This window comes from Rissa tridactyla, chromosome 5 (assembly GCF_028500815.1).
Source record: "Rissa tridactyla isolate bRisTri1 chromosome 5, bRisTri1.patW.cur.20221130, whole genome shotgun sequence".
Taxonomy (NCBI): domain Eukaryota; kingdom Metazoa; phylum Chordata; class Aves; order Charadriiformes; family Laridae; genus Rissa; species Rissa tridactyla.
In genome coordinates, this window is record NC_071470.1 from 34,229,739 (window position 1) to 34,253,925 (window position 24,187).

The window sequence follows — 24,187 nt, forward strand, 5'->3', positions numbered from 1 at the left end:
AAGTGTGCACTTAAATTTTTAAGCTCTTGGGACAGACTCACTTTCTTGCACAGAGCTAACATAGTGAGTTCAACGTGCTTCTGTAGTTTAAAAAATATGGGAGATTAACATAGAAATTAAAGTTGCTTTCAATTGTAGTCAAGAGGGCTACTATATTTTCTTCATAAATTAAGATTAGGTGGGGGAAGGGGAAGGAAGAGTACAAAACAGCAGAGGAGGTGTAACTGATCTCTCGCTGCCGTTTTTGCAAAAATTTAGTCCAGTGGACATTTTACCTGGAAAACGTTTCAACTTACTGCTGCCAGAGGAGGAAGATCGGGAGCACCTTTATGAAGTGCTGGAGGGAATGTATTTGCTGGATACGAATTGAAAAGCAAAAAATAGCAACATAAGGGAAGGTTGTATAGAGGCTGTTGAGTTTATGTGCCCTCCTTTCAGAGATATGATTTGAACCACACCAATGATTAAATCAAAAAGGGACAAAAATTATGAAAAAGAATGGCAAAATAGGGCTAGGAGTTGTTAAGCAAAATACAGTTTCTCTAGAGGGCTATGTTAACTATATTTTGGCTACTGCCACTATGTAGCTTTAGGACAAGAAAAACAATTGTAAGGCTTTTGGATGTTAGTAAAAGTCTAGGAAGCCTATGTCTGAGGAGAGGTGCTGGCAGGTAGGATCCCAATTATTACAACTTGGTGTCCAAGGGGAATATTTTTATACACAGAAAGAATATTGGGAGTCAAAGGAGAATTACAGATGTGTAGTTTGAACTGCTTCGTGTGCTTGTAAGGTAACTGTTAATGCTCCTGATCCAGCACCGTCCGTTTTCACAAGGGGAGGCTCTGATTTTTCTTCCTGAGAAAACACAGTTGTAGAATTGGCATCTCATTGATTTCTCCCAGCTCTGGTGTGCTGCTGCTCAGGGAATACGTTGTTAGAAAGTAGACATTCTGTATTGGAAACAGTTGCTGTGTTGGGCTTTTAAATGGAAACTTTTGTCATGTCACGTTCTGTTTTTTTGCAAAGCGCCTAGATAACAGATAAGCTGTTCCAAAATTAAATTTGAATAGGTGAAACAATAATCAATCTGACACAGTTTTCATAGGAAATGAAAAATTTGATTAATAGGATTCAAATTCAGGTACTGAAACAAGCAACTAAGTCCATTAGCAACTGCAAATTAATTCTAAGGAACCTCTCTGGAGGAGGAATTGGCTTAGGAAGCCCTGTAAATATCTGTACAGTTGGGGACAAAGTTCTCTGGCCATCAGGTGGTGTGATCTTTCACATACTGGTTATCCATCCCAGATTACAGTCAGTGGATATGTAGGAATCTTTCCCACGATGACCAAGCCAGTGTATGGTGCCTTCATGGTCCCTGTGCCATGTCAGATAGCCATCCTGAGCCCCTCTGGCACAGTGTTTGCAAACAGCAGTTGCTGTGGTGGAAGAAAAAAGAACAAATAAATGAGCTTTCATCCAGCTCTTTCCTCCTCTGAGTTTTGCATAAGTTCTGCACTAATTTTCTCTCAGTTTGAGGGAACTTAGGATGAGCAGCACAAACATGCATTACTTTAGAAAAGATGCCACTGAAATGGTTTGAAATTCCCTGATGCATTCAGCGTTGAACTCTGATGAGAAGAAATTCAACAGCAGAATAATGCGATATATGAAAAAGCTTGACAAGACTATAAGTGCCTTTTCTCGCATTTAGTTCAATACTAGGGTAGCAAATGCCACAGTGGGTAAGTGGTTAGCCTTTTAAATGGATAACGCTCTCACTAGGATGCTTGGGTGAGCAGAATATAGCAGGAGAGAACAAGGCATGAGTGTGCCGCTTTTATGACGTTAAGTGGCCGGCATGAGACAACTTGCAAATGGGTATTGAGGTATTTGGCTAAAAAGAAATCATATTTTTCTTAAAAGTGTTCCTGTGTAGCTGTTATTTATATACAGCACTGTGAAATACCAGCGTTGGTCAATTACATCTGAACTTCGGGATTGAAACAGATTTGCAAGATTTATTTTAGCCTGATAATATCAGAGCCGTCATAAAATCAAGCTGAATCAGGGGGTAACTTTTTTTATTGAATTTGTAAAATATTTAGGCCTTAGTGTTCATCCAGCTAGAGTAAGAGATCTTTAAAACTGTCCATAGGTTTTTTGTGTTTGCATCTCTCTTTCTTGCAGTCTGCCTAAAGCACTTGTCCTCTATATAACCAGTACAGGTTCTCTTTCAGACAAGTACTGTGGAAAGTTTGATGCTGGTAAAGTTACTCAGGTGCAATAAGCTTGAATTTGTCATCTTAAGAGTGTGTGGGTATGATTGCTCTTTTGGAGGGCTATCAGAAAGCTATAACTGCAAGAGTAGTTTAAAGAAGTATTTTTTCAAACCGCAACAGTGACATTTTAAAATTTCTACATGAGAATGAAAGAGAAAAAAAAAAATCCTTGAAGGTCAACTTGAGGAAAAGTCGTAGAGGACAGATACATGCTGTGCAGACCTAGCCTGAGTTACATCTTCTTGAGACCTACTTTGTGAGGAGCAATACTTCAGGTTGTTTCGTTGCTGTGCTCTCACTTATGCTATTTTATCTGAAAGCTGAAGAAACAGTCTAGGAAACCTTTATTTCTCATTTGGGTAAAATACAGCATCTTTTACCTTATTTAGCGTCTGCGTATGGTACCTCATCTGGAGCTTAACTAACTGTCTTTCTCACTGGTCTGAAAACAAAAGAAGCATCTCTGTAGCTCTAGACGGAGGCAAGGTGGGCTTTCCCGCCGGTCATCTCTTGGTTTTAACATACGTTCTTCGTTTTCTTCTCTCAGCAGGTATCCCCCAGGCGTTGTAAGCGTGGCTTCAACTGGCATACCTGCAGCAGTAGAAGGAATAGTCCCCAACCCTATGTCTTTATCACATGGCCTCCCTGCTGTAGCCCACCCGCCCCATGCTCCTTCCCCCGGCCAAACTGTCAAACCAGAAGCTGATAGAGACCACCCAAGCGACCAATTGTAGCCTACGAAAACAGCATTCCCAACATCGGAGATTTCAGCTTCAGCGCGTGGAAAACAAACAAACAAAACAAAACAAAACCCTGGATTTTGATTAAAGGCAAAACCATGAACTTACAGGAGGAGACGATTATTGTTTTAGAAACTGGTCCAATATACAGTATAAAAGGAAAAGGTGGGAGACAAAAAGAAGATTTGGAAACATTTTTTCCTCCGTATAAATTGTAGTTTGTCCCTGTCCAGTGGACTGATTCACTGTTTCTGTGTCCTATGGGTTCTTTGTTAAGCAAGAGAAGTTAGTAGTTAATTATATCATGAATGTACTTGTCTGTGTACAGTTTTTAGAACATTAAAAAGGGTTTGTTTGCTTAGCTGTCAACAAGGAAAAACATAAGGGAGGCATTCAACAAACCGATTTTGAGATTAAAAATCCTTTCTTTTATATTTTAAAACATGCCCAAAAATGAGGCAGTTGGCAAACTTCTCAGGACAATGAATTTTTCCCATTTTTCTTTCTACGCCACACAGTGCATTGTTTTTTCTACCTGCTTGTCTTATTTTTTAGAATAATTTAGTAAACAAAAGAAAAACAGTTTCTCCTAATTTTGGCATGAATTCCCTTATTTCAAAATGAAGACAACCTTGCAAAGAGATTTTGAGGAAAAAAAAAAAAGGTTTTGTATAAACGAGCATTGTGCTTTTTGTCACCAGTTAAAGTATATATTATTGGTGGTATGCGAAAAAGGCACTAGACTACTGAAAAGTAGCAGCATTTCATTGCCTACATTGATTCCTTCCTGGTAATGTGGTAGGCTAGCAATATTTTTGGTTAAAATCATGTTTGTGACTGTAACCATTTGTATGAATTATTTTAAAGAAATAAAAATCCCAGACAAATATCATATGTGTAAAAATTTTTATTTCTAGTAACTGTTTATTCAACTTTTATTAGGTTTCTTAGCTGTAATTTTTAAACAGATGCTGTCAAGTATTTCATTTCTAGCTTTACTTTGCTCTCTGTTGTTTGTAATACTGTCTTGGAAGCTTGAAAAATAAAAAAAAAAAATTCTTTCCATACCATTTTTCCCTTTACATTTCGTAAATGTTGATCTTTTTTCCTGTGTTTCTAATGGAGTTTGAAATTAAGATGGATTTTGATTTGTACACCGGCATCATCAGCTACAGTATGGTAACAGCATTTATGCCACCACTGTGGGCAGAGCAGAGGAGGTACAACAGCAACACAACAGTAATAATAATAATAATAAACATCTTTTGCCGAAGTCCAACATGAGAAGTGTCCATTGTTTTATTTGCTTTTGTGACGATGGCAGCGTGCAGCAGGAAGTAAGTGTATTTGCTATATTGAAGGAGTTTGTTTCTTTGAACACGGGCAGAAGTGGTTTTAAGGCAGGTTGGATTTCAGCTGGAAGCTGGTTTGGCCTTTCCCGTGCTCCTGGATGAGATGTCCTTCATCCCTATGCAGGTTAAAAAAGCAAGACGAAAGTTTAGCCGCTGCAAGAAGGAAATCCGGGATGGGCAAAAGTGAACCTGGACGTAAACCTCCTCGGTAGTCTCTTCTCTGTGTGTTCACTGTTGATCTGAACTGGTGACCGTGTGCCTAAGGTTAGTGAGATGGTCTTATGAGATCTATGAAAAGTTTAAAAGGTTACTGTCCCCGATTCCTGCAAGTCTAGAGGGCAGCCTCCGCTTCTGTTAGGAAAATGTTAGGAGGCTGCAAATCAAAAAAGATTGAAACTTGCACGTCTGTACCCAAGGAGCACTATATAAAGTGAAATTTTATCTCCATGGAAGAGTGGAGGAAGGTGTTTGCCTTGAACACTTAGAGCCAAAAATGTCATCCACTGCAATTTATTTGATGGTGAATCCATTCCTATTCCCTCCATGAAACAAACCAGCAGCCTTAAAGTTGCAAGTTATCCCAGCAAAGGCACTTCTAACATCTTTGAGGCCAAAAACTTGCAAAAAATCAAACATGGTTGAAGTAGGATTTCATATTCCATTGGTAATTCATGTTTTAAGATGCTTCTTTTGTCAGGCTGAAGATGCATCTTTAGCATACGTAAAACAAACATTTAACATCTGCCTGCAAAGAATTGCTGACAGTCTCATTTGCAACCAAATTTCCCCAGGAAAACCAAGAGGGTTTTTTCTTTTTTTTTCTTTTTTCCCCTCCCCCTTTTCTTGCATCTATTTGGACGTGGCTTATGTAAGTAAGCTTTGTTTCCAGTGAATCAATAAATGGAGGAAGCAGAAGTGAAGGCAGCAGTATTAATTGCATGCACTTCTCGGGCTCAGTTCTTGAAGCTGGCGTTTGTTCTTGAAGCATATTTTTGAGGTGGCATCCGTGCTTGCTCAGGCACGGCCTTTTTCAGGATTTGAGCCTGAAATACTGCGCTGGTGGGGCATTGCCACTGCGGTGGTAACCTGTGCAGTATTTTTCATGCTAGTGCTTGAAATATTATCCATGGGTCTGACTGATGGAGAGTTGTCCAGTTTCCTGTTTCTATTGGGGCGGAAAAGAAAAGCCACCCCGGCAATGACAAGACTGATGGGTGCCGACTTCTGGATTTTGGTCTGAAAAGCTGAATTAAAAAATGAAAAAAAAAAAAAAAAAAAAAAAAAGAAAAAGAAAAGTCTTGGAGTAAATGAGTAATAGGAAAAGCGTACCATGATAAACAAAGGCTGTTACGCCAGACTAGCCTTATATCTTTTACATCTGCTTTGGTTGGGTAGTGGAAATGTGATTAGATTTCCTCCATCTGGTAAAGGTGGCGCTAAATAAAGTTTAGACAGAAGAAGATGCAGTTAGTGGGAAAGCATGAAGTGAGGAAGGCAATGGCAGAAGAAGGCCACAGGAGGTGAGCTGAGGCAGTATTGGAAGGTGGAAAAGGAGGTAATCAAAGTGCCTGCCTCAGTCATACCTTTCATTGTTGTGATTTGAATTAAGGATCTTGGCCAAGAAGGCCAACTGTTGAGACTGCTGCGGGCTCCAAAACTGTAGGCGTCACCAGTACCCTGCACCAGAATTTGATGATGTCAAAGGATGGGCTGTTGGAAGCAGAAAGATACCACTTGTGCAAATGCAAAGTCGGGTAGTTGCAAGTCAAAACAAAAACTTGCCAGAAAAAGGAGCTGTAAGCGATTTCCCATGGCAGGACTGATCGATTGTCACCGTGGGGGAGCTGTGGAAAAGAACAGTGTGATGGCAGATGCATCCAGTGCAGTATTTTTGGTGAGGATGAGAATGGATCAGAATGGACCTGGAGTGTTTGATGTATAGTTTTGGTCATGTGTTTTCAAAAGGGTGGGCTCGAGCTGAAGTCGGAGCAAAGGCTGGCTCTCCAAACGACTGAAGGTGTTGGGGGGGGCTTATCACGGGAGAGGCAATCAAAGTAACAGCTTTTTTGTCTTAAAGTGAAGGTTGAGTTGGGGGGATGACTATAAATAGTAAATGTGGAGGAGGAAGGAGATATGTTAAAGAAATGCTGGTATATGAGCAGACAGGCATAAATGGGGGGTTAGGAAAAGACCTCTGTCAGCAGGGAGGTCCTGGGACAGGTTTCCAGTTGGACGTACTGGGAGTCAGTCCTGAAGTCCCTCCAGCTTGGGCTGGGTTTTTTGTTTCGTTTTTGTGTCTGGGGTTTTGTTGGGTGTTGGTTGTTTGGGGTTTTTTTCCTTTTTTTTCTTTTTTTGTAACTTTGTTTTTACAATCCAAAATGTGAGAACGTTGTTTAAAGGTCATACAAGGTTGCTACCAAACCAACAACTAGAGGCCTTTTCCGTTCAGGGTAAAACACTTCAGCTGCCTTTATAATAAGCCTCAAGGCTTTTTCCTTTAGTGTGTGGTGGTTTTGGTTTGGTTTTGTTTTGTTTTTTTGAGAAAATGCTTTATTATTTTCTTGTCCGGCCTTCCACCTCAAATGATTAAGGCTGGCTTTCCAAATGACTGTGACTGCTGTAGCCTGGCTGTTAGCAGCTTACTCCTTGCCGCACACCAAAGGGTTTTCTTCTCCTCTTGTTTAATCTCAGTGGATGCTTCAATAAATGTCGGTTGTTCTGCTAGAAAGAGAAGGCAGCACTGCCAGTATTGCCTTTATTCAGTTCACTCCAACATTTCTACCTTTTGTAAATTGAAAGAAGAGGGAAAAAAGGGGGGGGGGAAAAAGTCATTGATTTTAAGGGCAGAGACTAATATGAGATCATTTTGTCTGACCACTTAGTAAAGCTGTTAAATGTTATAAGCTTCTTCATTAAATGTAATACCATGTTTTGACTTAAGTAAATCTTTCAGAAAGACTTCTAGCCCTTATATTAAAACATCAAGTGATGGGGTTTTGCTGTTTCCTTTGGTAGTTTGTTTAAATGGGGGATAACTATCACTATAATTTCTAAACGTCTTTATTTAATTTGGCTTTCCCTGTCTGTAAATTCCAGTTATTGTTTCATGTTGAACATGAGGTCATGGAGGCTGACTTGAATTTAGTGAGCATGTCACATTTTAGCTGGTTTGCCTTTGTTCTGAGGTCAGTGACACATCTTCCAGGAAGACCAAACTGTCTTATTCATCTGGGGTTTTTTCCAGTTTCTTTTATTATACTGTACATCCTTTCCTTTGTGGTTCTGTATTTTTGTCCTTTCGAATGACATAGTCCAATATGGTTATCTTCTGCAGATGAAATTACAGGATTTCTGATCTTCTCTGAGACTTTCAGCTATTGTCTTCTTGCCCCCATTGACTTTCCCATTGCCTTGGTAAGCTATTTTTCTGCAAAGTCCAAAGTGCTTAAAGAACTTGACTAATCCTCTTCTCGGTCTTCAAATTGCATTTGCCTAGGTAGCGCCTCGTTAGTTGCAGAAGCTCCGCGTTGAGTCGATGCTGAGGCAGTGGTGCCGCTCGTGCAGTCCGAGCACTTGCTCTAATCCCACTGTCGGCCCCCGCTGTGTGTCTGCCTCGCAGGACGCACCTTAGCTGGGTCTTGTACCTCGTATCGTGCTGTTTGTCCCTAAACATCTGCCTCCTGTCCTTCTTCCTCCTTGCCTTCTAGCGTTTGGGGGACATGGAACATTACTTTTAAAATTCTTCTCTTTTTTTAGAAAAAAAAGTCCTTTTGGTGAGTTCTACTTTTCATCCGTGAGTTCCAGTTTGACACAGACCAGTTGTTTTTCAGCTCTCTCCTTGGCTGACCTCCATGCATGCTGCCTCACTCAACTCATATCCAATAGTCTATTTTTTTATGCCCACTTTTGGGCTTGGGATCGCCTGGTCGGTCTTTTTTTTATGCAGTTCCTCATCTGGAGTTTCCTTCTTACATTTTCTGTACTGCAGAAACGAGTATGGCTCTTCGAATCTAGTCTCAGCACTTTTCTTTGCTTATACATTTCTGCTCAGAGCCATAACAGAGTGTTTTCTTGAAGGAGCATTGTTTGGTTTTGGAGGGGTTGTGACGCTGTATCAAGGCCACCACAAACAGACAAAAGTTATGTCCTTGGGCTGATTAGAGGCATTTGAGACATTTCCAAGACGATGTAGATCGTTCTCTGGGCATACCAATCCATTGAAGACATTTGTTACTTGCACAGTCTTTAACTACATCTCTATCTCCCTTCTTTCATGTGCTGCCTAAAAAGGACAAGCGGTTGCTGGCTGGAAGCGTTGACGATCTGCTCAAGAAATAAAGTAAGGAAGTTTAAAAACAATACGTTTAAATACTTGAATATGTTTTGAGTTGCAAAGATTTAAAGTAATAAAAAGGAGGAAAATTATTAACTTAAATTGCCGCAAGAGCCTCTTTACATATCAAACTTGATGTGTTAAGAGGTAGACAGTTACGTGCCAGTGTGAGAGCGCTATTTCTTTGTGCTGTGAAAGCAGAGTTCTTGTGTAGTTTGGGAAAAGCTAATGGAGCCCGTCCTTCCTGGATGAACCCTAGGAGTTAAAGCAGCAAATCACCATCTAAAAATAAATCTCCTGAGGAGCTGACATCTCAGACTTGTGTTTCCAAAGCCCTCCAGCCATTTTCAAAATGTCCCGCCCGATGCAATGGAAGGAATTCTCAAGCCAGTTGCCTCCAACACAGCTGTCGGCTTCGCAGTGTATTCCCCTTCCCGGGAGCTCAGCGGGCAGCAGTACTTGCCCTCCAGCACACCTAAACGCATCACACTAAATCTCATTTAAGTCTCCGTTGCCATTTAGTAGGATTTCAGTTAAGCCCTCAAGTAAAGAAAGCTAAGTCCGTGCTGTATTTTACTGTTCTTAAACCACAACAGAAAGAGAGTCTGCTTTTGGTGTTTTCCAGTAACATATTTACTGTTAACAGCCCCAGCATTTTTCATATTAAAATGGAGATAGGGGACTTCCAACTTCTTTTTGCCATGGGTTTTCAGTTATTTTGCTGTTTGCTTGCCCATGTATTTTAAAGGCCTAGGGTGTGTGAAATGTGTTTATCGCATTACGAAGTTATGGTGATAGATTTATTTTTGTCTCTTCAGTTATAGCCATTTGTAATTAGTTCCAAGTCCATCACTTTCCATTCCAAGCATGAAGTGGAAAGCCTGTCCTTTGAAATGGATTGCTGGAACTGGAGGTTTTCAAGAATTCATGTTCTCAACAGCTCTCTTTTTTTAATTTTTAATTTTTTATTTTTTATTTTTCTTTTCCTCCTGCAGACCAGCCGTTTTAAGCACAGGATACAGCCCTGGTATTGCAAGAAGCATAGGTAAGAGATGAAAAATCTCCACTGTTACTTGAAGCTAATTTTTAGAGGTTTTCAGCCTCTGTAAATTCAAAGGATAAAGGTGCAGTTTTGCACCATGTAACTAGCAGCTGAGATTGATCCCATTTTACAGAAAAGTAAAAGTCTTAAGTCTGCTGAAAAAGCAATATTAAATAGTGAGCCCTTGGACTGCAGCACACATCCCATGTCAATTTTCATATGCATCCCGGAGCAAAATGTGTCATTTCAGGCTCTGGGACTAAACCTCATCGTTTGGAGAACTTTGTCGATGCGTTATGGCCAGTGCTGCTGGAAGGAGTAGATGTGGCTGAGATTCCCAAAGTATTTTAGTTTTCAACTGCCATTAATTGCCAGTGCAGCTGCCAGTGGCTCCCAGTAGTTTGTGATTATTTGTGAAAACAGCCGAGTTCAGCTCTAAGCAGACAGCACGGGTTTTGCATTGAAAAGGCTGTTGAGGAGCCATTAGATGGTGGCTGTTCTTGGATCTGCCCGGGCATCTGCCTGGGCTCCCTCTTCTGCTTGTCTTCGGTGATCTAAGTGAAAGCTTAAGAGGAATAGCTCTTTGTGTATATAGTCTTTCCAATTAAGTGCCTGAAGTTACAGTAGAATAAACCAGGGAGTCTCTGCAGATCGAGTGTGTGTGTTGTAAACTTCTCATGGTGGTGAATCTAATTTTCTGATTTCAAAGTGGCTTCCTTACTTAGGAAGTGCACACTATAGAAATGAAATGCCATTGGGCGGTGGTACCTCCGTGTACTGGTTCTTATCCCCTCTGTCTACAGATTCCTACAGCCCACCGCAAACCCATCCCCAGAAGACACAGGAGGGTGAAACTTCTCCAACCCATGGTGCTGTTTTTGAAAAACAGGCTGAACTGCTTTGGTAATCCACCTCTGATAATTCACCCCCAATATCTATTACTGCACGGTTTAAAACTCAAAATGCTGGAAATGGTCTTAAACAGATGCTTCGTCTCAGCTCCATCAGCTTCTGAAATCCCTTTGGGGAGGTAGATTCTTGGGTAGAAAGGGTGATGTTTTGTTGTTTGTGATATGTTATTTTTTTAAAATTGTTTTTTAGTACGTTTTTTCCAGGGGTCTGGACTCTCAGAAATGTAGTGTCTGCTCAGCCTGGGGAGCTAAAGTTTGCCAGCTGCAGCCTTCATCTGGTTGAACGTGCCAGGGGATAGCAATTGCGGTCTGACCCTCGCGGTAAGTTAAATATATGAAAATGTAAGAGAAGAATGCAATGTAATAATGCGCTTTCCCATCTGACGAGCCCGAGCTTGCGGAGGTGCCGAGTGGCAGCTGCTGCGGTACCAACCCAAACCCTTGGCTTCAGTGAGGCAAATGATCTAAGCCTGTTTCATGCCAACCTCTGCATTTTACAATAGGAACGAAGTCAGATGCTGAACTGTTGTTTTCTCAAATTCCCTTCTCAGAAATCCCTTGCTGCTCGCTCTTTCGAACCGGGGCTCTGTCCTGGCGCTGGGATACACGAGCTTTTCTACTGATTTCTCTGCCAAATTTAAGAACTACAGGTGATCTGGTTTGTGATTGTTATATATGCTATATTTTCTTAATCTCTTCTGTCTCCTTCTGCTATTTTCCTCCGAGGTCTGGGAGCCGATGGGCACTTCGGATGAGGAAGGCGCATAAATGCCGGCGATGGCTGCGCAGCAGCCGCTAGGTGGCAAAACAGGCACTTCGTGCATCCAAGCTGCGGTGAGCAACCCCCGCGGCAGCAGCGTGCTCTGCCGCCCCTGCCGCTGTCCTAAGTCGTCTCTATAAAGAATATGATTTTTTTTATAAGGTGTTGCGGCGTATTTAGATACTGCACACGGAGAATCTTCACTTTAAAGGCCTGCAAACGCGCGCGTTCTTCATTACGTATTGGTCGGTCAGGGTTTAAGCCTGCCCAGAGCATTTCAGCAGCTGAATTTGCCAAAATATCACAGAGTTTGACGAGGATAACGTATTAAACAGCCTGGTGAGACTGTTAATAAGCTCTATAAGTCCCGGCTCACCTGTGAATCCCAGTTCAGGTGTTGTTTCCCTTCTTAAATTACAGACATCTCGAAGACCTGGGACCCGTTGAGGATAGAGGCTCTGGAAGTGCTCTGTTGTATTTATAAACATGAAAATGAATATTTGAAGTCCCTGCTCCAAATATTTTACAGGCACAAGTATGAATGCTCGTTAAAAAACAGAGAGGGAAACATAAACACCCGAGGCATTTTCTAGAGCCTGGGCATAGATTACGCTGTTTGTTATCCTGCCTCTATGAGATTTTGTCCTCTGTGGAATACGTCTTTGTGCTTTTGCCTACTGGAGATGTCTCAAGTTACAGATTTCCATCACGGTCTGGTTTTTTTTTTGTTTTCTCAGTAGCTTTCAGGGGCCCTCACAGGGAAGTTTCCAGTTCCCTCTCTATGGTGACAGCAGTGCTCTTGGCTGGCTCCTTTCAGACAACTTTCACACATCCAAGCCTGTCCTGCCCTTGTCCTGTTCCCTAACAGTACTGCCTGCAGCCGTGCACCTGGCTGCTCTGCTGATCCTACCTTTTTTGGGTAGCGGTACCTCTTCTTCATAGATACTGGGATGCGAAACTCCTGCGCTGCACACCTGGGCCCTGCGATGGCCTTCAGTGGCACGTTCACTCCCTCTCCCTCAGCAAAGGTTTAGCTTGGAAGAGCAGAGAACTTGTTTTGCCCCAAAATGATGATCTGAAATACCATGTCTTAGAATGTGGTGAGAATCTCCCGTTCTGGAAAGATGAGAAACACGGGCAGAATTAGATTTCTTCTCTTTCTGTGTCTCCCCAGCAGACTGAACATTAAAATGATTCTATGTGTTAAAATTAAGTGCAATAAGAATGGCAAAAAGTCAGGTCTAAGCAGAAACAGTGGACACAAAGCAGATTTTTAACTGGTCATTTATTAACAGAGCATTGGTCTTCTGAATGGAAGGTGATACATAATGCTGTGGAAAACAGAGCATGATGCTTGTTGTCACTTCGGATCGTGACATTCATGTGGCCGCACAGAGGTTTCACAAAATATTGGAAGTCTGGATTTTGCTAACTTTTGAGTAATTGCCTTCAGAATCTTAGTGCTGATATTCTAGTATTTGTAGTCATAATTTTATTTTTAGCTCTTTTGAGGAGTTCTGGCTATATTAGTGGTGTGGCTGGATCCAGTGAAGGTGAGCCTCCCATTGCCACTGCCTGGAGGCAGGTGGCTTCGTTGCAGGTGGGAGGACAGCTGGAGGGCTGAAAGGTGGTGCTGAGCGCTTCCTCGACTTCGGAACAAAAAGCACAGGGTGCTCAGAGCTCAGCGTAGGCTGCCCACCCTCCTCCCTTGGATGCCTTCTTAGGTCGGTCCCGGTGCTACCAGGTCCTGTTCCCATGTGCTGTGTCAGAGAGCTGCAGTTGCGACGCCGGAGTCGGGCACTTTCCGTAGGCCATCTGAGTATGACTCCCTGCGAGGTAAGAAAAAACAAAGATCCCCAGGCCTTCCTTGTGACACGACAGGTTTCAGCCGTAAAAACTGACTTCCTGGGACGTCCTTCAGTTGGCAATAATTTGCTACAAGGCAAAAGCAAAAAAAAAAAAAAAAAAAAAAAGTTGCTAATGGAGTAACAACATATTTTCCAAGAATGTTAAATTTATAAAAATAGGGCTGGAATTACAACAGGCTGACATCGTGTATTTTATTTTGATAGACATGAGAAGATTGACAACATGTATTTTTCTTTGATAGACATAAGAAAAATGAACAGCCACATAATATGACCCAGTGGCCCCAGTTTACAGCAAGGGTAATGTATTTGTTATTTATAAAGGGTTAATCAATGATTAACAGACATTACAATTAATGGTTAATTGATTGTTGTAGACTTAGTTCACACATGGCTTGCAGCTATCTGTAACATGGCATTCATGCTGTAATGTATTTATAGCAGTTATTAATCACGCACTACTGTTTTTTAAATGTTCTCGTTTTATTAGGTGTAACCAAATTTTCAATCGCACATCAGTGAACTTAGCACTTAGCATCACGTTAGCAAAATGGAAAATATAAGAAAACGGTTAACTTGGCCTTGATTTCTTCATTGTGAGGAAACCATCAGCTGCATAAATTGGAGGCACTTTCATATTATGAAAGCAATTTTAAGTAAAACATGCCATTTATGGAAGAAGCACACTTAAAGATTTTTGTAATTACAAATATTTGTGCTGTTAAGTGAATTGCATTAAAGTATTCGTTGTTGTTGCTTTATTTCCCTGGAGGACTTTTCTGTAGTGGGAGCTTTGTTATGCTGATAAATGTGCCTGAAAGCTTTATAACGTACTGATGCATTGTAATGATAAATAGATCTGGTTAAGTAGTAAAGCTCAAACACACAATTAAACAGACTGTAATATACATCTTGCTGAGCAAGGGAAAACAATAGTGGAATCAGTAAAGATGAATACAAATGGTTTTATTGAACTAAGCAAAAAATATTTTCTTATGCCTACAAAATGAGGAAGTCTGGCCTGCTACTTGCACGAACAGACTTATAAAGCGCTTAATCAGATATAAAATACCTTTAAGGTGTTCAGCATTTATAATCAACAGACAGGGCTTTCTCCGGCCGCGTGGAGTAATAGAGATGTGCCACGAAGCAGAGGTTAAACAAATCGGCGCAGCGTGGGACGGCTGAGAGCGGAGCCCGGGCACAGCAGGCCGAGCGTGCAGGTCTGACGCAGCCGTAAAATTAACAAAAACATGTTGCGCTTGACAAAAAGATGAGAACTGAGTATTGGCAGCACCTGCTTCCGTTGTCGAAAATGTCCTTTCCTGGAACCTTTCCCAGCAGGGAGGCTGGTTCACACTTGGCGAGGCCACGGAGGTTTCACACTTCTTATTGCCGTTTGCTCTTCCAAATACCAGGAGAAAATGTGATTCAGGAGGAGCACTCTGGAAGAGGGAAACATGGCCGAGCATTACTTGAGAGACACAAACCCAAACCTTTAACATAAGGGCGCGAGGGGAACTTTCATTCAAAGCGCAGAGCAGTACCCGTGCATCCTGCTCGCAGATTATCCTCCTCCATTCCAACTTTGAATTACCCTGAAGGGTGTTTTAAGTGAATTTCCGTTGCGGGGGTGCCCGTAGCCAAGTCGGCGCAATAGGAATTTCATAGCTCATTGTACAGATGCTATGGAGAAATAACTCCTAGAGGAATTAGAATTAGGCAGGATATAACAGCCAGAAGAAATACTAATTCTCCTGGATCGACTTTATGTGAGCTCCTACCCTACACAGTGCTTTGCCCACCTGGAATAGCATAAGCCGTTTAGATTCCTTTGCAGTGTCTGGGTATTAGCAAAACTCAGGGGAGAGACCAAATCCTGCGTCGCTGATGCCAACAGCCAAAACTCTTAAGCCTTGTGCAAACGGGCTAATTATCGTGTAAAATTCCCCCGATGCTCACCAAGTTCTGCTCTACCACCAGCAACCACCTAGTAGACAAAAAGCATCTGCTTGTGACGCGGACGGCTCCAAACGTGTTTCCCAGGGATGTACAGCATGATACGTTCCAGCCAGCAAACCCCTTATTTCTAATTTACTGCGCGCTGCTGACTACTAAAAGCTTTGCACAGTCTCCAGGAAATCGGGCTTATTTAATGAGAAGCAGGGGAGTCGTAAATGCTTCCAACTTCTGGAGTTTAAGAGAAAAAGGGAGTGGATGGGAAGGTGGTGTGCCCCCGTGCACCTGGCTTCTCACAGCCTGAGCTACAGGTGCTGCTCAGCGCACAGAGCCACGTAGGAGTTCTCGGGAATAGAGCTGGTTTCTTCTTTGCAAGAGTACTTATTTTTGCCCCAAAGAACTGCGTGTCACCCCGCAAAGATACTTAGATGTCTAAAGGCCACTTAGGCACCTAAATGCCTTTGTAGATCTGGGCTTCAGTCCTAATTGTGTTGCTGCCGTCCACCATGTCACCGGTGTTGCACGGCAAGCACCAGATCGGAACTGAATGTGGAGAGAAGCACAGCCCGGCAGCCACTGGGTTTGATTTAATTGGGTTGAGCTGGTTTATGGTCCCTCGATATACATATTTTTTTCCTTGTTGAGAAACAATGAGCCTGCCAAGGCCGGAACGAAAGCGGTAGCTGTCTGGAGGTGAAATTGCAGACTGACGGGGACAACCCTGCTCGACGGGAAGAAGGCTCCGAAGGGTTTTGCGATGTCTGTCGGTTTATGCCATCTCTTCGTCACAGAGCTTGCAGTCCAAAGATTATTTTGGATGCTTGCCCATTCCCAGAAGCTCCGCGTGCTCAGAACAATTTCAGCTCTGCGTTAAGACAATAATTATAATCAAATCTCATGCTCCACTGCCTTGGCCAGTCACCTCCATGGAGCAGATGGGATGGGGACTCGGATCGGCAAGGGTTTTCCCTCCCAGTGTACAACTGGCCTGTTATCTTCAGGAAGGACATTTTTGGTTTTCCCTTTGGCTCCCCCCTGTTTCTCTCATGGCATCAGGGACAGGTTGCAGTTGGAAAACCATGGACAGGGTTGGAAGTGTGTAGAAGGAGGAAGTTGTTGTGCCTGCCGCCTGTCTGCTGCTCCTCGTCCACACACCCCGGCTGCAGAGAGAGCCAGGCTGGGAGCAGGCAGGCAAAGGAAAATGGTTTTTTTGGTAGTCCCTCCTGCATCTGCTGACTTTCAGTGCCAGGTCTGAGAACTACCTCTGAGCCCAGTCTGGTTGGTTAGACCGTGTCCTACAATTCCAGAAAGCTTTGGTCAGTTGGCAGAAGATTAGTTAGCCGTTCACCTGCAGATAGGTGTTGTGCTATCCCACCATGGCAGACGTGGCCGTGAAGTGGAATGGTGGAAGTGGAAGTGGCTGCTTGTGTTGACAGTGCTGTGCTGAACTGGTTAATGACCTCCTACAGCATAAACGCAGGGGCAGACACAGGTCGTGAGTTTGCCGCTTTGGAAGGCTGTCCCTCGACACATCCCTCCCTGCAGCTTCCTCTGCAAGTCAGGATTAAGGCGAGTTGTGATTAAGTCTGTCTTGTTGGATGGTCGTTCTCTACTGTGTCACCTGCATCCAAAAAGCAGAAGGGCACCTGCTCAGCTCTGGTGCCATTTTGACCCCCAAATGATGTGTTAGGTCTCCAGAAAATTACAAATTGAGGAAAGAGGTGTCTTTGGGAAAATGTTACTGGAATGGGGACAGAGCTGCTGAATTGACTGGTGATGTCTCTTTACTATGGTAGCTCTTCTATAATTTTTTTCTTTCCATTTTGGCTTATCGGAACAGGAAATTACATGTAAATGTTATGTGGAATAGCTGCTGAATGTTTAAATTTTTACTGCTCTTTCATGCTGCATCTTTAGTAGTCACTGATTTTTTTTTTCACTCTCTGGGGTTTTTTTTGAGGCCAATGAGGCCGATTGTGGCTTTCTGCACTCGATTGGTTATAGAGATTGTTACGGCATCCTGTTGTACCCCATGACTAATATTAATGAGATGTTTGTTCTCTCAGAAGTGATTGCAATGATTGTTGTTAAAGTAAAAAAACAAGTCCTGTGCAGACTATTTTCCCAGATTTGGGATATTCAGGGTTGAGATCAGCCCTTCCAAATTTGTGCTGGTGTTTTAGCTCTGGATCCTCACCTTATTCGCATATTCACTTTTGCGAATCAGACCCCTGTGGAGTACGTAAGAAATGCTCTGTGTTGACAGGAAAGGGGCAGGCGGCACCCACGCGACTGCGGAGGACCGTGTTTATCCGGTCACTCAGAAACCCTGACTTGGCCAAGTCTTTGCAGACTTTGCAAGACCTTCAGTGGTGAGCTTTCTCTTTACCAACCCAGAGAATCTCCTGCCCGCCACAATGCCCGGCCACCGGGGTGATCTCCTCACTCCCGGCTGTTTTCACATCACCCGGGTGGCACCCTGCAATCCCAAAGAGGCCACCAGTGAGCCGTGCCCCAGGGATGGACCCAATGCAAACGCCTCCAGGAGCTGTTTACACAGAGGTCTATAAAATTATAGCGTTGTTAGCTCTCTTGGCTTCATCCGCCAGACAAAGCTTGTGGGATCTCGTGGTTATTCCAGCGAGGAGGAGAAAATGATGACACGGAGGAGGAATGCAGCTCTCAGCCAAGGCAGCGGGCACGCTCCCTCGCTGCTCTTCTCCGGTGCGCGGTCCCTGCACGCATTCACGCCAGGCTACCAGCCTCCTCTCCTCTCCCAAATTCTCCCATCACCTCCATCCTCCTCCTCCTCCTCCTTTTCCATAGACCCGCGGGCTCCCCACACGTATTCTCCCCATGTGTTTCGGGTGCTGCCGCGGGGGTTCAGGCAGAGGGCTGCGGCTGATTTAGCTTCTGCTTTCCTGGAGGAGATCAGCTATTTCTTGCTCTTTTCTTAAATGGCGTGCGTCAGACTTACATCCGCGCGCTCGCAGAGGCAGCTGTCTTGATGAATATTTGCCCAAATCATTATGCTATCTAGCAGTTAGCCGGCAAAAAGGCCCAGCACCATTTGTATGGTAATGGAAGGCTTTCTCAGAAATGTTTTGGAAGCAATCAGCTAAACTAATAGGATTTCATGTAAACCAATCTCTTTCTTTAGATCAGGGTGGGTTTTTTTTTTTTTTCTGGAGAGGAGGGTAAGGGCTTTTTAATAAATGCAAATTGATATTGCAATGAAAATGGAAATGAGAGAAAAAGTTCATCGCCGGGGTAAAATGCTGCGACTTTGCTTTGGCAGCAGCTTCGCCTGTGATTCCCTGCACATCCCCCAGCAGCCGCACCGAGTTTCTGAGGTGCTGAGGCATGGTGCAATGGGGAGAAAAGCTTTCTTCCACTTTCATGCTATTGTGAGACATAGACCGGGTTGGACTTTTCATCGCCTCACCAAAGCAGGGCTGTAGGAGGTTTCTCCGCTCTGGTCCTGGACCCTCTGCAGAGGGTCGCAGCAAGCGGTCACTGAGAGGAGGCTGCGGACAAGCGGGCACTTTCTGTTGTCGTTGCTCATTTCTGCTGTGAATCAGCAGCTCTGGTACTCTGTAACTTGAGCTTTTTGTACCTCTCCAGGAGGATCTGAGAAAAGTAAAGGGTGAGAAGCACTCGGAAATCTGATTTATGTCACGTGCTTTTAAGAAAAGTGCTTTGCACTGGGAAATCGCTCACTGCATTCACCTACTACCGAGGGCTCTTGCTGCAAACCCCAAACGCTTTCTCCCTTGGGACACGGCCGAGCGAACTTTCTTGGCCCTGGTCCTGCTTGCCTCGCTGTAAAAGGGCCTGATATGTGACAGCAGATCATCTGCATGGAGCATGGGCTGGCTGAGATTGCCTCAGTCAATCATTTAGCTGTTTTCTTGTTTATATGAAAAAAAAATTAAAATAAAGTCTGACCAGTCTGTAGACGTGGTGGTACTGCTGAAAGTGCTGTTTGAGGTGAGCCAGGACAGTGAGGGTCAGGCATCCAGGAAGGTTTCAGGTGAGAAACTCTCACCCAATGAGGCTGAACCTGAATTTGGAGCAGCAGCGTTTCAGCCTTGTCCATCCCGTGTAGCAAAGGACAGCAAACGTACGTGGTAGAGAGGTGTGATGAGTTCCCAGGGCCTTGGAAAGCACCCTCCGGCAGCACGTGGGCAGCATGGATGTGCTGAGCATTAGCCCGGTGGGGTCATACGCCCATGACCCTGTCACAGGCTGCTGTTTGAACTTGTTAACAGTGTAAAAGTGTCAAACAGAAAAGCCTGCAGGAAGTGGTGTAGTGAATAGCTGTTTTCCTCATTTACTGGTAGGTGATACCAGCAAGGTATGCAAACCACAATGGGGAAAGGTAAATACGCCAAGGTGGCATGCAGTCCCTTGGAAAGTCCCAAACGTCTTGGATGGGCGGTGGAGAAAAGAAGTGATTTTCTACTGTGCTGGACTTGATCTCGTGGTACGCTGTGACTTTGGTTGCAGCAGCAGCCACAGAAACGGGAGGCAACCTGGTGTCAGGAGGGACATGTTTTGATGGGGCAGCGGTGGTTGCGGAAAGCGAGTAGCAGTCAGTGCCTTATCACACCAACACTGATCTAAATCTGCCTGGCCTGCCAGTGTCTTTCATCAAGTTCATATCCTGCTGCGCTACCTGCCAGCTGCACTGCGGGTAGCTAATGAATTGCTCTCCGCAGTCATGTCTGGAAGCCGGTACCCAAGGTCAGCTCGTGGTGGGCTCATAAACCACCTCGAGAGTAAAGATGGGCATTTGTCCACAGTGCCCTGGCTTTGATGGAAAAGTTGGTTTGAGAAGTACTTCCTCCAGCCACTTTTTCCTGACCCTACATTCGTGCTAAGACAACTGTCAGTGGTGCTATCCTGTAACCGTCTCTCTGAAATGACTTGGGGTAAAAATTCTTAAAAGAAATAATTTTGAGGGTTTATTTTCAGCATGTATCACTTCAGTGTCAAAGGCTGGTACAGAATTCCTCCACAGTTAATTCCTCCCTTGAGAGGGATTTGCTCAGTGACCTCGGTGTGACAGGAAGACTTTGCTCAAGTTTTGGTCATGTGCAAGAAGACAAAATCTAATCAGTGTCCCACGATGAGAAAACAAATGTGCCTGGTGAGTTGTTATGAAGCTTGCCTGAAAATATTCAAATTTGAATGCAACAACAGAATCCAACTTTACAACTAGGAGTCAAATCTAAGATATTAAGTATGCATTTATTCAAATATATATTCATATCTGAAACCATGTGGAACAGTATAAGCAACATCAGAAGAAAGAATATGTGTTTTTACAGAGTGTGATGTTTTTCGAGCCTCCCTAGCTGAAGACTGTTCCAAAAGAGCATGAGAAGAGCATGGTGCTTTGGTATTCCACATTCCTGGTTAGATGCTTTCCAGATATAATACTGCATTTCCAGACATTGTAGATAACACCAACTAGATTATTAAACTGGATATTTAAACTGTTAGATGGTTTAAATGCTTTGTAAGTTTGTCTGGGCTACATTAAGTTTATATGAGTAAAAAGTCATGCTTGAATTACAAAATCAAGTAGCTTTTGCTCGCCTGACATCTCAATCCACTCCTGGAGATACATTCACTGGGGCCTTGGAAATTTTGTTTAAACGATTCAGTCTCTGGCAGATCTATAATCTCAGCATTCAATAAAAATACTACTGAAGTTTCAAACTGCATCTGATTTTATATCTTCTAAGAGAGAAGGTAAAATAAACAGATTATATCCAGAAACCAATTCTGATACTGACAGGGGATGTTAAAAACAATTTTTAAACCAATTTGAGTTGATCAGAAATGTTCAGTTTAAAATTTCTTTGATGGAAAATGCAGTTTCTGCAAAAAGTAATATTCCAGCTTTGATTGGTAAAATTGAAATGAAATCTTTCAATGTGGTTTGGATCTACCAGAATAAAAAAATAAATCTCTTTTTAGAAATGAGTCCAAACTCTTTCGGGGGAGGCTGCCTCCAATTTAAGCTTTTGTGCTTCGGCTGGCTCCTGTTAGCTGTGGATCAATGCCACCTATAAATGGGTGTGCCAACAACAACGTGCGGACAGTCCTGGAAACATCTCCTTCCCACTGCTTTTTCCTTACTTCTCTAATTTACTGCTCTCAGGAGCTGTGTGAATGGCAGACACAAGGAAGGAATTTTCTATTAATCAACCAGTCACTGATAGAAACACCTGAGAGGTTAGTGCTTGTGCTTTTCATCATGGCAGGAATTTTTGGAGGAAAAAAGGCGATCCTAAGTCTTCCCATTGGAAGGGAGAAGCAAGGAAGGGGTGATGTTCTCCAAGTACAACAAGCTGCTTATGCACTAGTAAGCTTTTGTATTTCATAGCAAATTTTCAAACCTGAACCCAGGTATGGTTATGCTGAAGACCCCCAGTAAGAGTGAAACCAAAGCTTCTTTGGCCTCTACCATAGTAGGGGGAGCAGTGAGGGCTCGTTGCTGCTGACACCAGAGGAATACAGCTCATTGCAAAAGGAAAGGGGGTGCCTTCTGTGCCTTGCTGAGAGAGCAATCCCCAGAGATCACCTCTCCTGGATCAGGTGCTACCACTTGGAAACCCCACTTGTGTCTGACAACTGTTTTGTTTAAAGCAAGACTCGGTTTTCAGTGTAACCAAGCCAAAACTACATGCAGTAATCCGTGAGCTAAAGCAATAGCGTCCACAGATGAGGGTGGGTGACCTGAATGTTTTTAAAAATAAAAATGGCATTTGAGTTACTCAGCGTACAGCAGTAAAGATGGTGGGGTTAAGGGAAGGGGAAGGCCGTGGGGGGAAGTACCAGTTGTGAGATGCACCTGCAAAGGAATTTGTGTCTTAATGTCTAAGGTGGATGGACTTCCATGTCAGCAAGAAAGATGCAAGATGTTAGAAGAAAAAACAGAAGCAACTGTAATTGTGAGTGACTGGAGGAGCTTCAGGAAGCTGTAGAGTTTCCAATGCTGGATGTCTTTAAAGGGAAGGTTAATGGATTTCTTTCATGTATGACATAGTTACAACTGGCATGAACTAGATACCTCCCTGCTGTCTTCCAGTCCTGGTGCTGGTGTGATGTTGTGCTTTTGTCTCATGCAACTGATGTGGGCTGCAGGAGAACCTCATGCAAGGTGCAGTTCAGGTGCTTCACATGTCCATTTTTGTCTGCTAGGCAAGTATTTTGTGTGGACTATGCAGCATTGATGGATTCCTCCCAGCTGTAGGAATAACTTTAGGATATCCTGGGAGTCCTATAACCATCATGCGCCAGGAGAAACACCTTTCATCCAGAGAGGCGGTCAAACTAGACAAGGACAATTCAACACCCTGACAATTCAAGGGGACACAAATGGATGTTGAATCAAGTGGGGAAAATATCTCAACATTTCAAAGACAGATGTTCTGGGCAACACAGAGGTGCAGGAAGAAAATTGACCTTCTGTCATAGTTTAGATGAAAAAGACACTCTTACAGGATGGAGAGGCTACTTTTTAATGAAGAAATGGCTCAAATCAGCAAATCCTTCTGCTGACCATGAGGCAAGCTTCTCTTCCTTGCTTTCTTCATGTAATATTGAAGCAATTTAATACATGAAAGCAATATTCCAAATGTTGCAATTGTGATATCTTTGAATCCAATTATCTCTTACCGAAGTTCCTTCTGCTGTAGTCTAAAATTGCTCACACTTGTGATAGCTCGAGCTCCTAGCCATGTAAACTCCCTTTATGATCAATGGAGAGAAAAGTATGTCATGTCAGAGCACTTCATCTCATTCTTAGAGGGTACCTAAGAGTGTCCTGTTTGGCCAGACACCTGCACCACAGATGTTGATGTCTGGTGAGATGAAGACACTCTTTTTACCCCAACTATAGCTAATTACAAGAGGATTCAACAGGTCTTTTAAATTATCTACCCCAAAATTACTCAGTAAAGTTGCAAATTTCATAACACTTCCTTGCCTTTTTTTTCTTGTAAAGCAATTATTGAACTCTCTTAATTAAGTTGTCACAGACTCCAAGGTGTATGGTGACAGTTTTTCAGGTTGTCGTTCATGCTCTAATCATGTATCAATGACTTTCTCAGCTGTCCGGACTGAAGAGTTTGCCTGTTTAAAATATTTTGGAATCCATCCACTTTGGCTTTTCTCTAGATTTTTCATGGCATTGAAAAGCACAGTTGGACACTTATCCTGCTTAGTGAAGTCCTCAATTTCGTTTCCATCTGGAATCACACATCAGTACTTGTCAGGCAGTTAACTTGGCCTAAGTATTATGGAATTGATCCTCTGAACTTGGTGAAAATCTACTTAAGAGGTAAGTTCCAGTTGATCACAGTTTCAAAATATCTCTCTTTTTGTGTTGCTTTTTTTGCAGGAATACCAGGTTTTATTTAAACAGTTTCCACTTAAGTCATGCATAATATTTATTATGCATAGAGGATTTATTCTACCAGGCTCCAAGTGTGTCTCAAAAGCAGGTTGAGTGTCATTAATTCAATATAACAGTAGACAGTAACTTGACACTGATGCTGGAAAGCAAACAGTGAACTACATCAGTGATCTGCTTTACGGATGGTTGTGATTACCAATAATATAACAAGTTTTAGCAAGCCCAGTCTGCAAGCATCCCCACAAACGCCTTGCAGAGTTATGCATTATTTGCAGGATTGACCAACAAGCTGTGAAGAATAGATGTGTTAAGGGTGAATCCAGGCTGGTTGGGAAGATTTGAGCTGGATATCCCTAAATAGGTCCTTTTTTCCATCATGTCTCCCACCAGGCTGGATCTGCTTAGAGCTTCGTTGGCCGCCCTGGAGATTGGAGACACGTCCTGGAGCAGGGTCCTGCTGGCAGTTCACTGAGCAGAACCAGCAGGAAGGACCCTTCCTGGCCCCTCT

At 43.1% G+C, this 24,187-nt stretch overlaps 1 protein-coding gene across 9 annotated transcripts in view; it reads left to right on the forward strand.

The window, feature by feature from the left end:
• The window catches only part of CTBP1 (C-terminal binding protein 1), a 250,053-nt gene extending 245,751 nt beyond the window's left edge, over window positions 1-4,302 (forward strand). For 8 of the 9 annotated variants that reach the window (XM_054203054.1, XM_054203052.1, XM_054203061.1 and 5 more), the window contains one exon: window positions 2,831-4,302. In XM_054203054.1, coding sequence (XP_054059029.1) covers window positions 2,831-3,017 — 187 coding nt within the window. In that variant the 3' untranslated portion in view covers window positions 3,018-4,302. The remainder of the gene's footprint in view (window positions 1-2,830) is intronic. The other variant, XM_054203053.1, reaches the window with a different exon arrangement.
• Window positions 4,303-24,187: the final 19,885 nt, after the last annotated feature.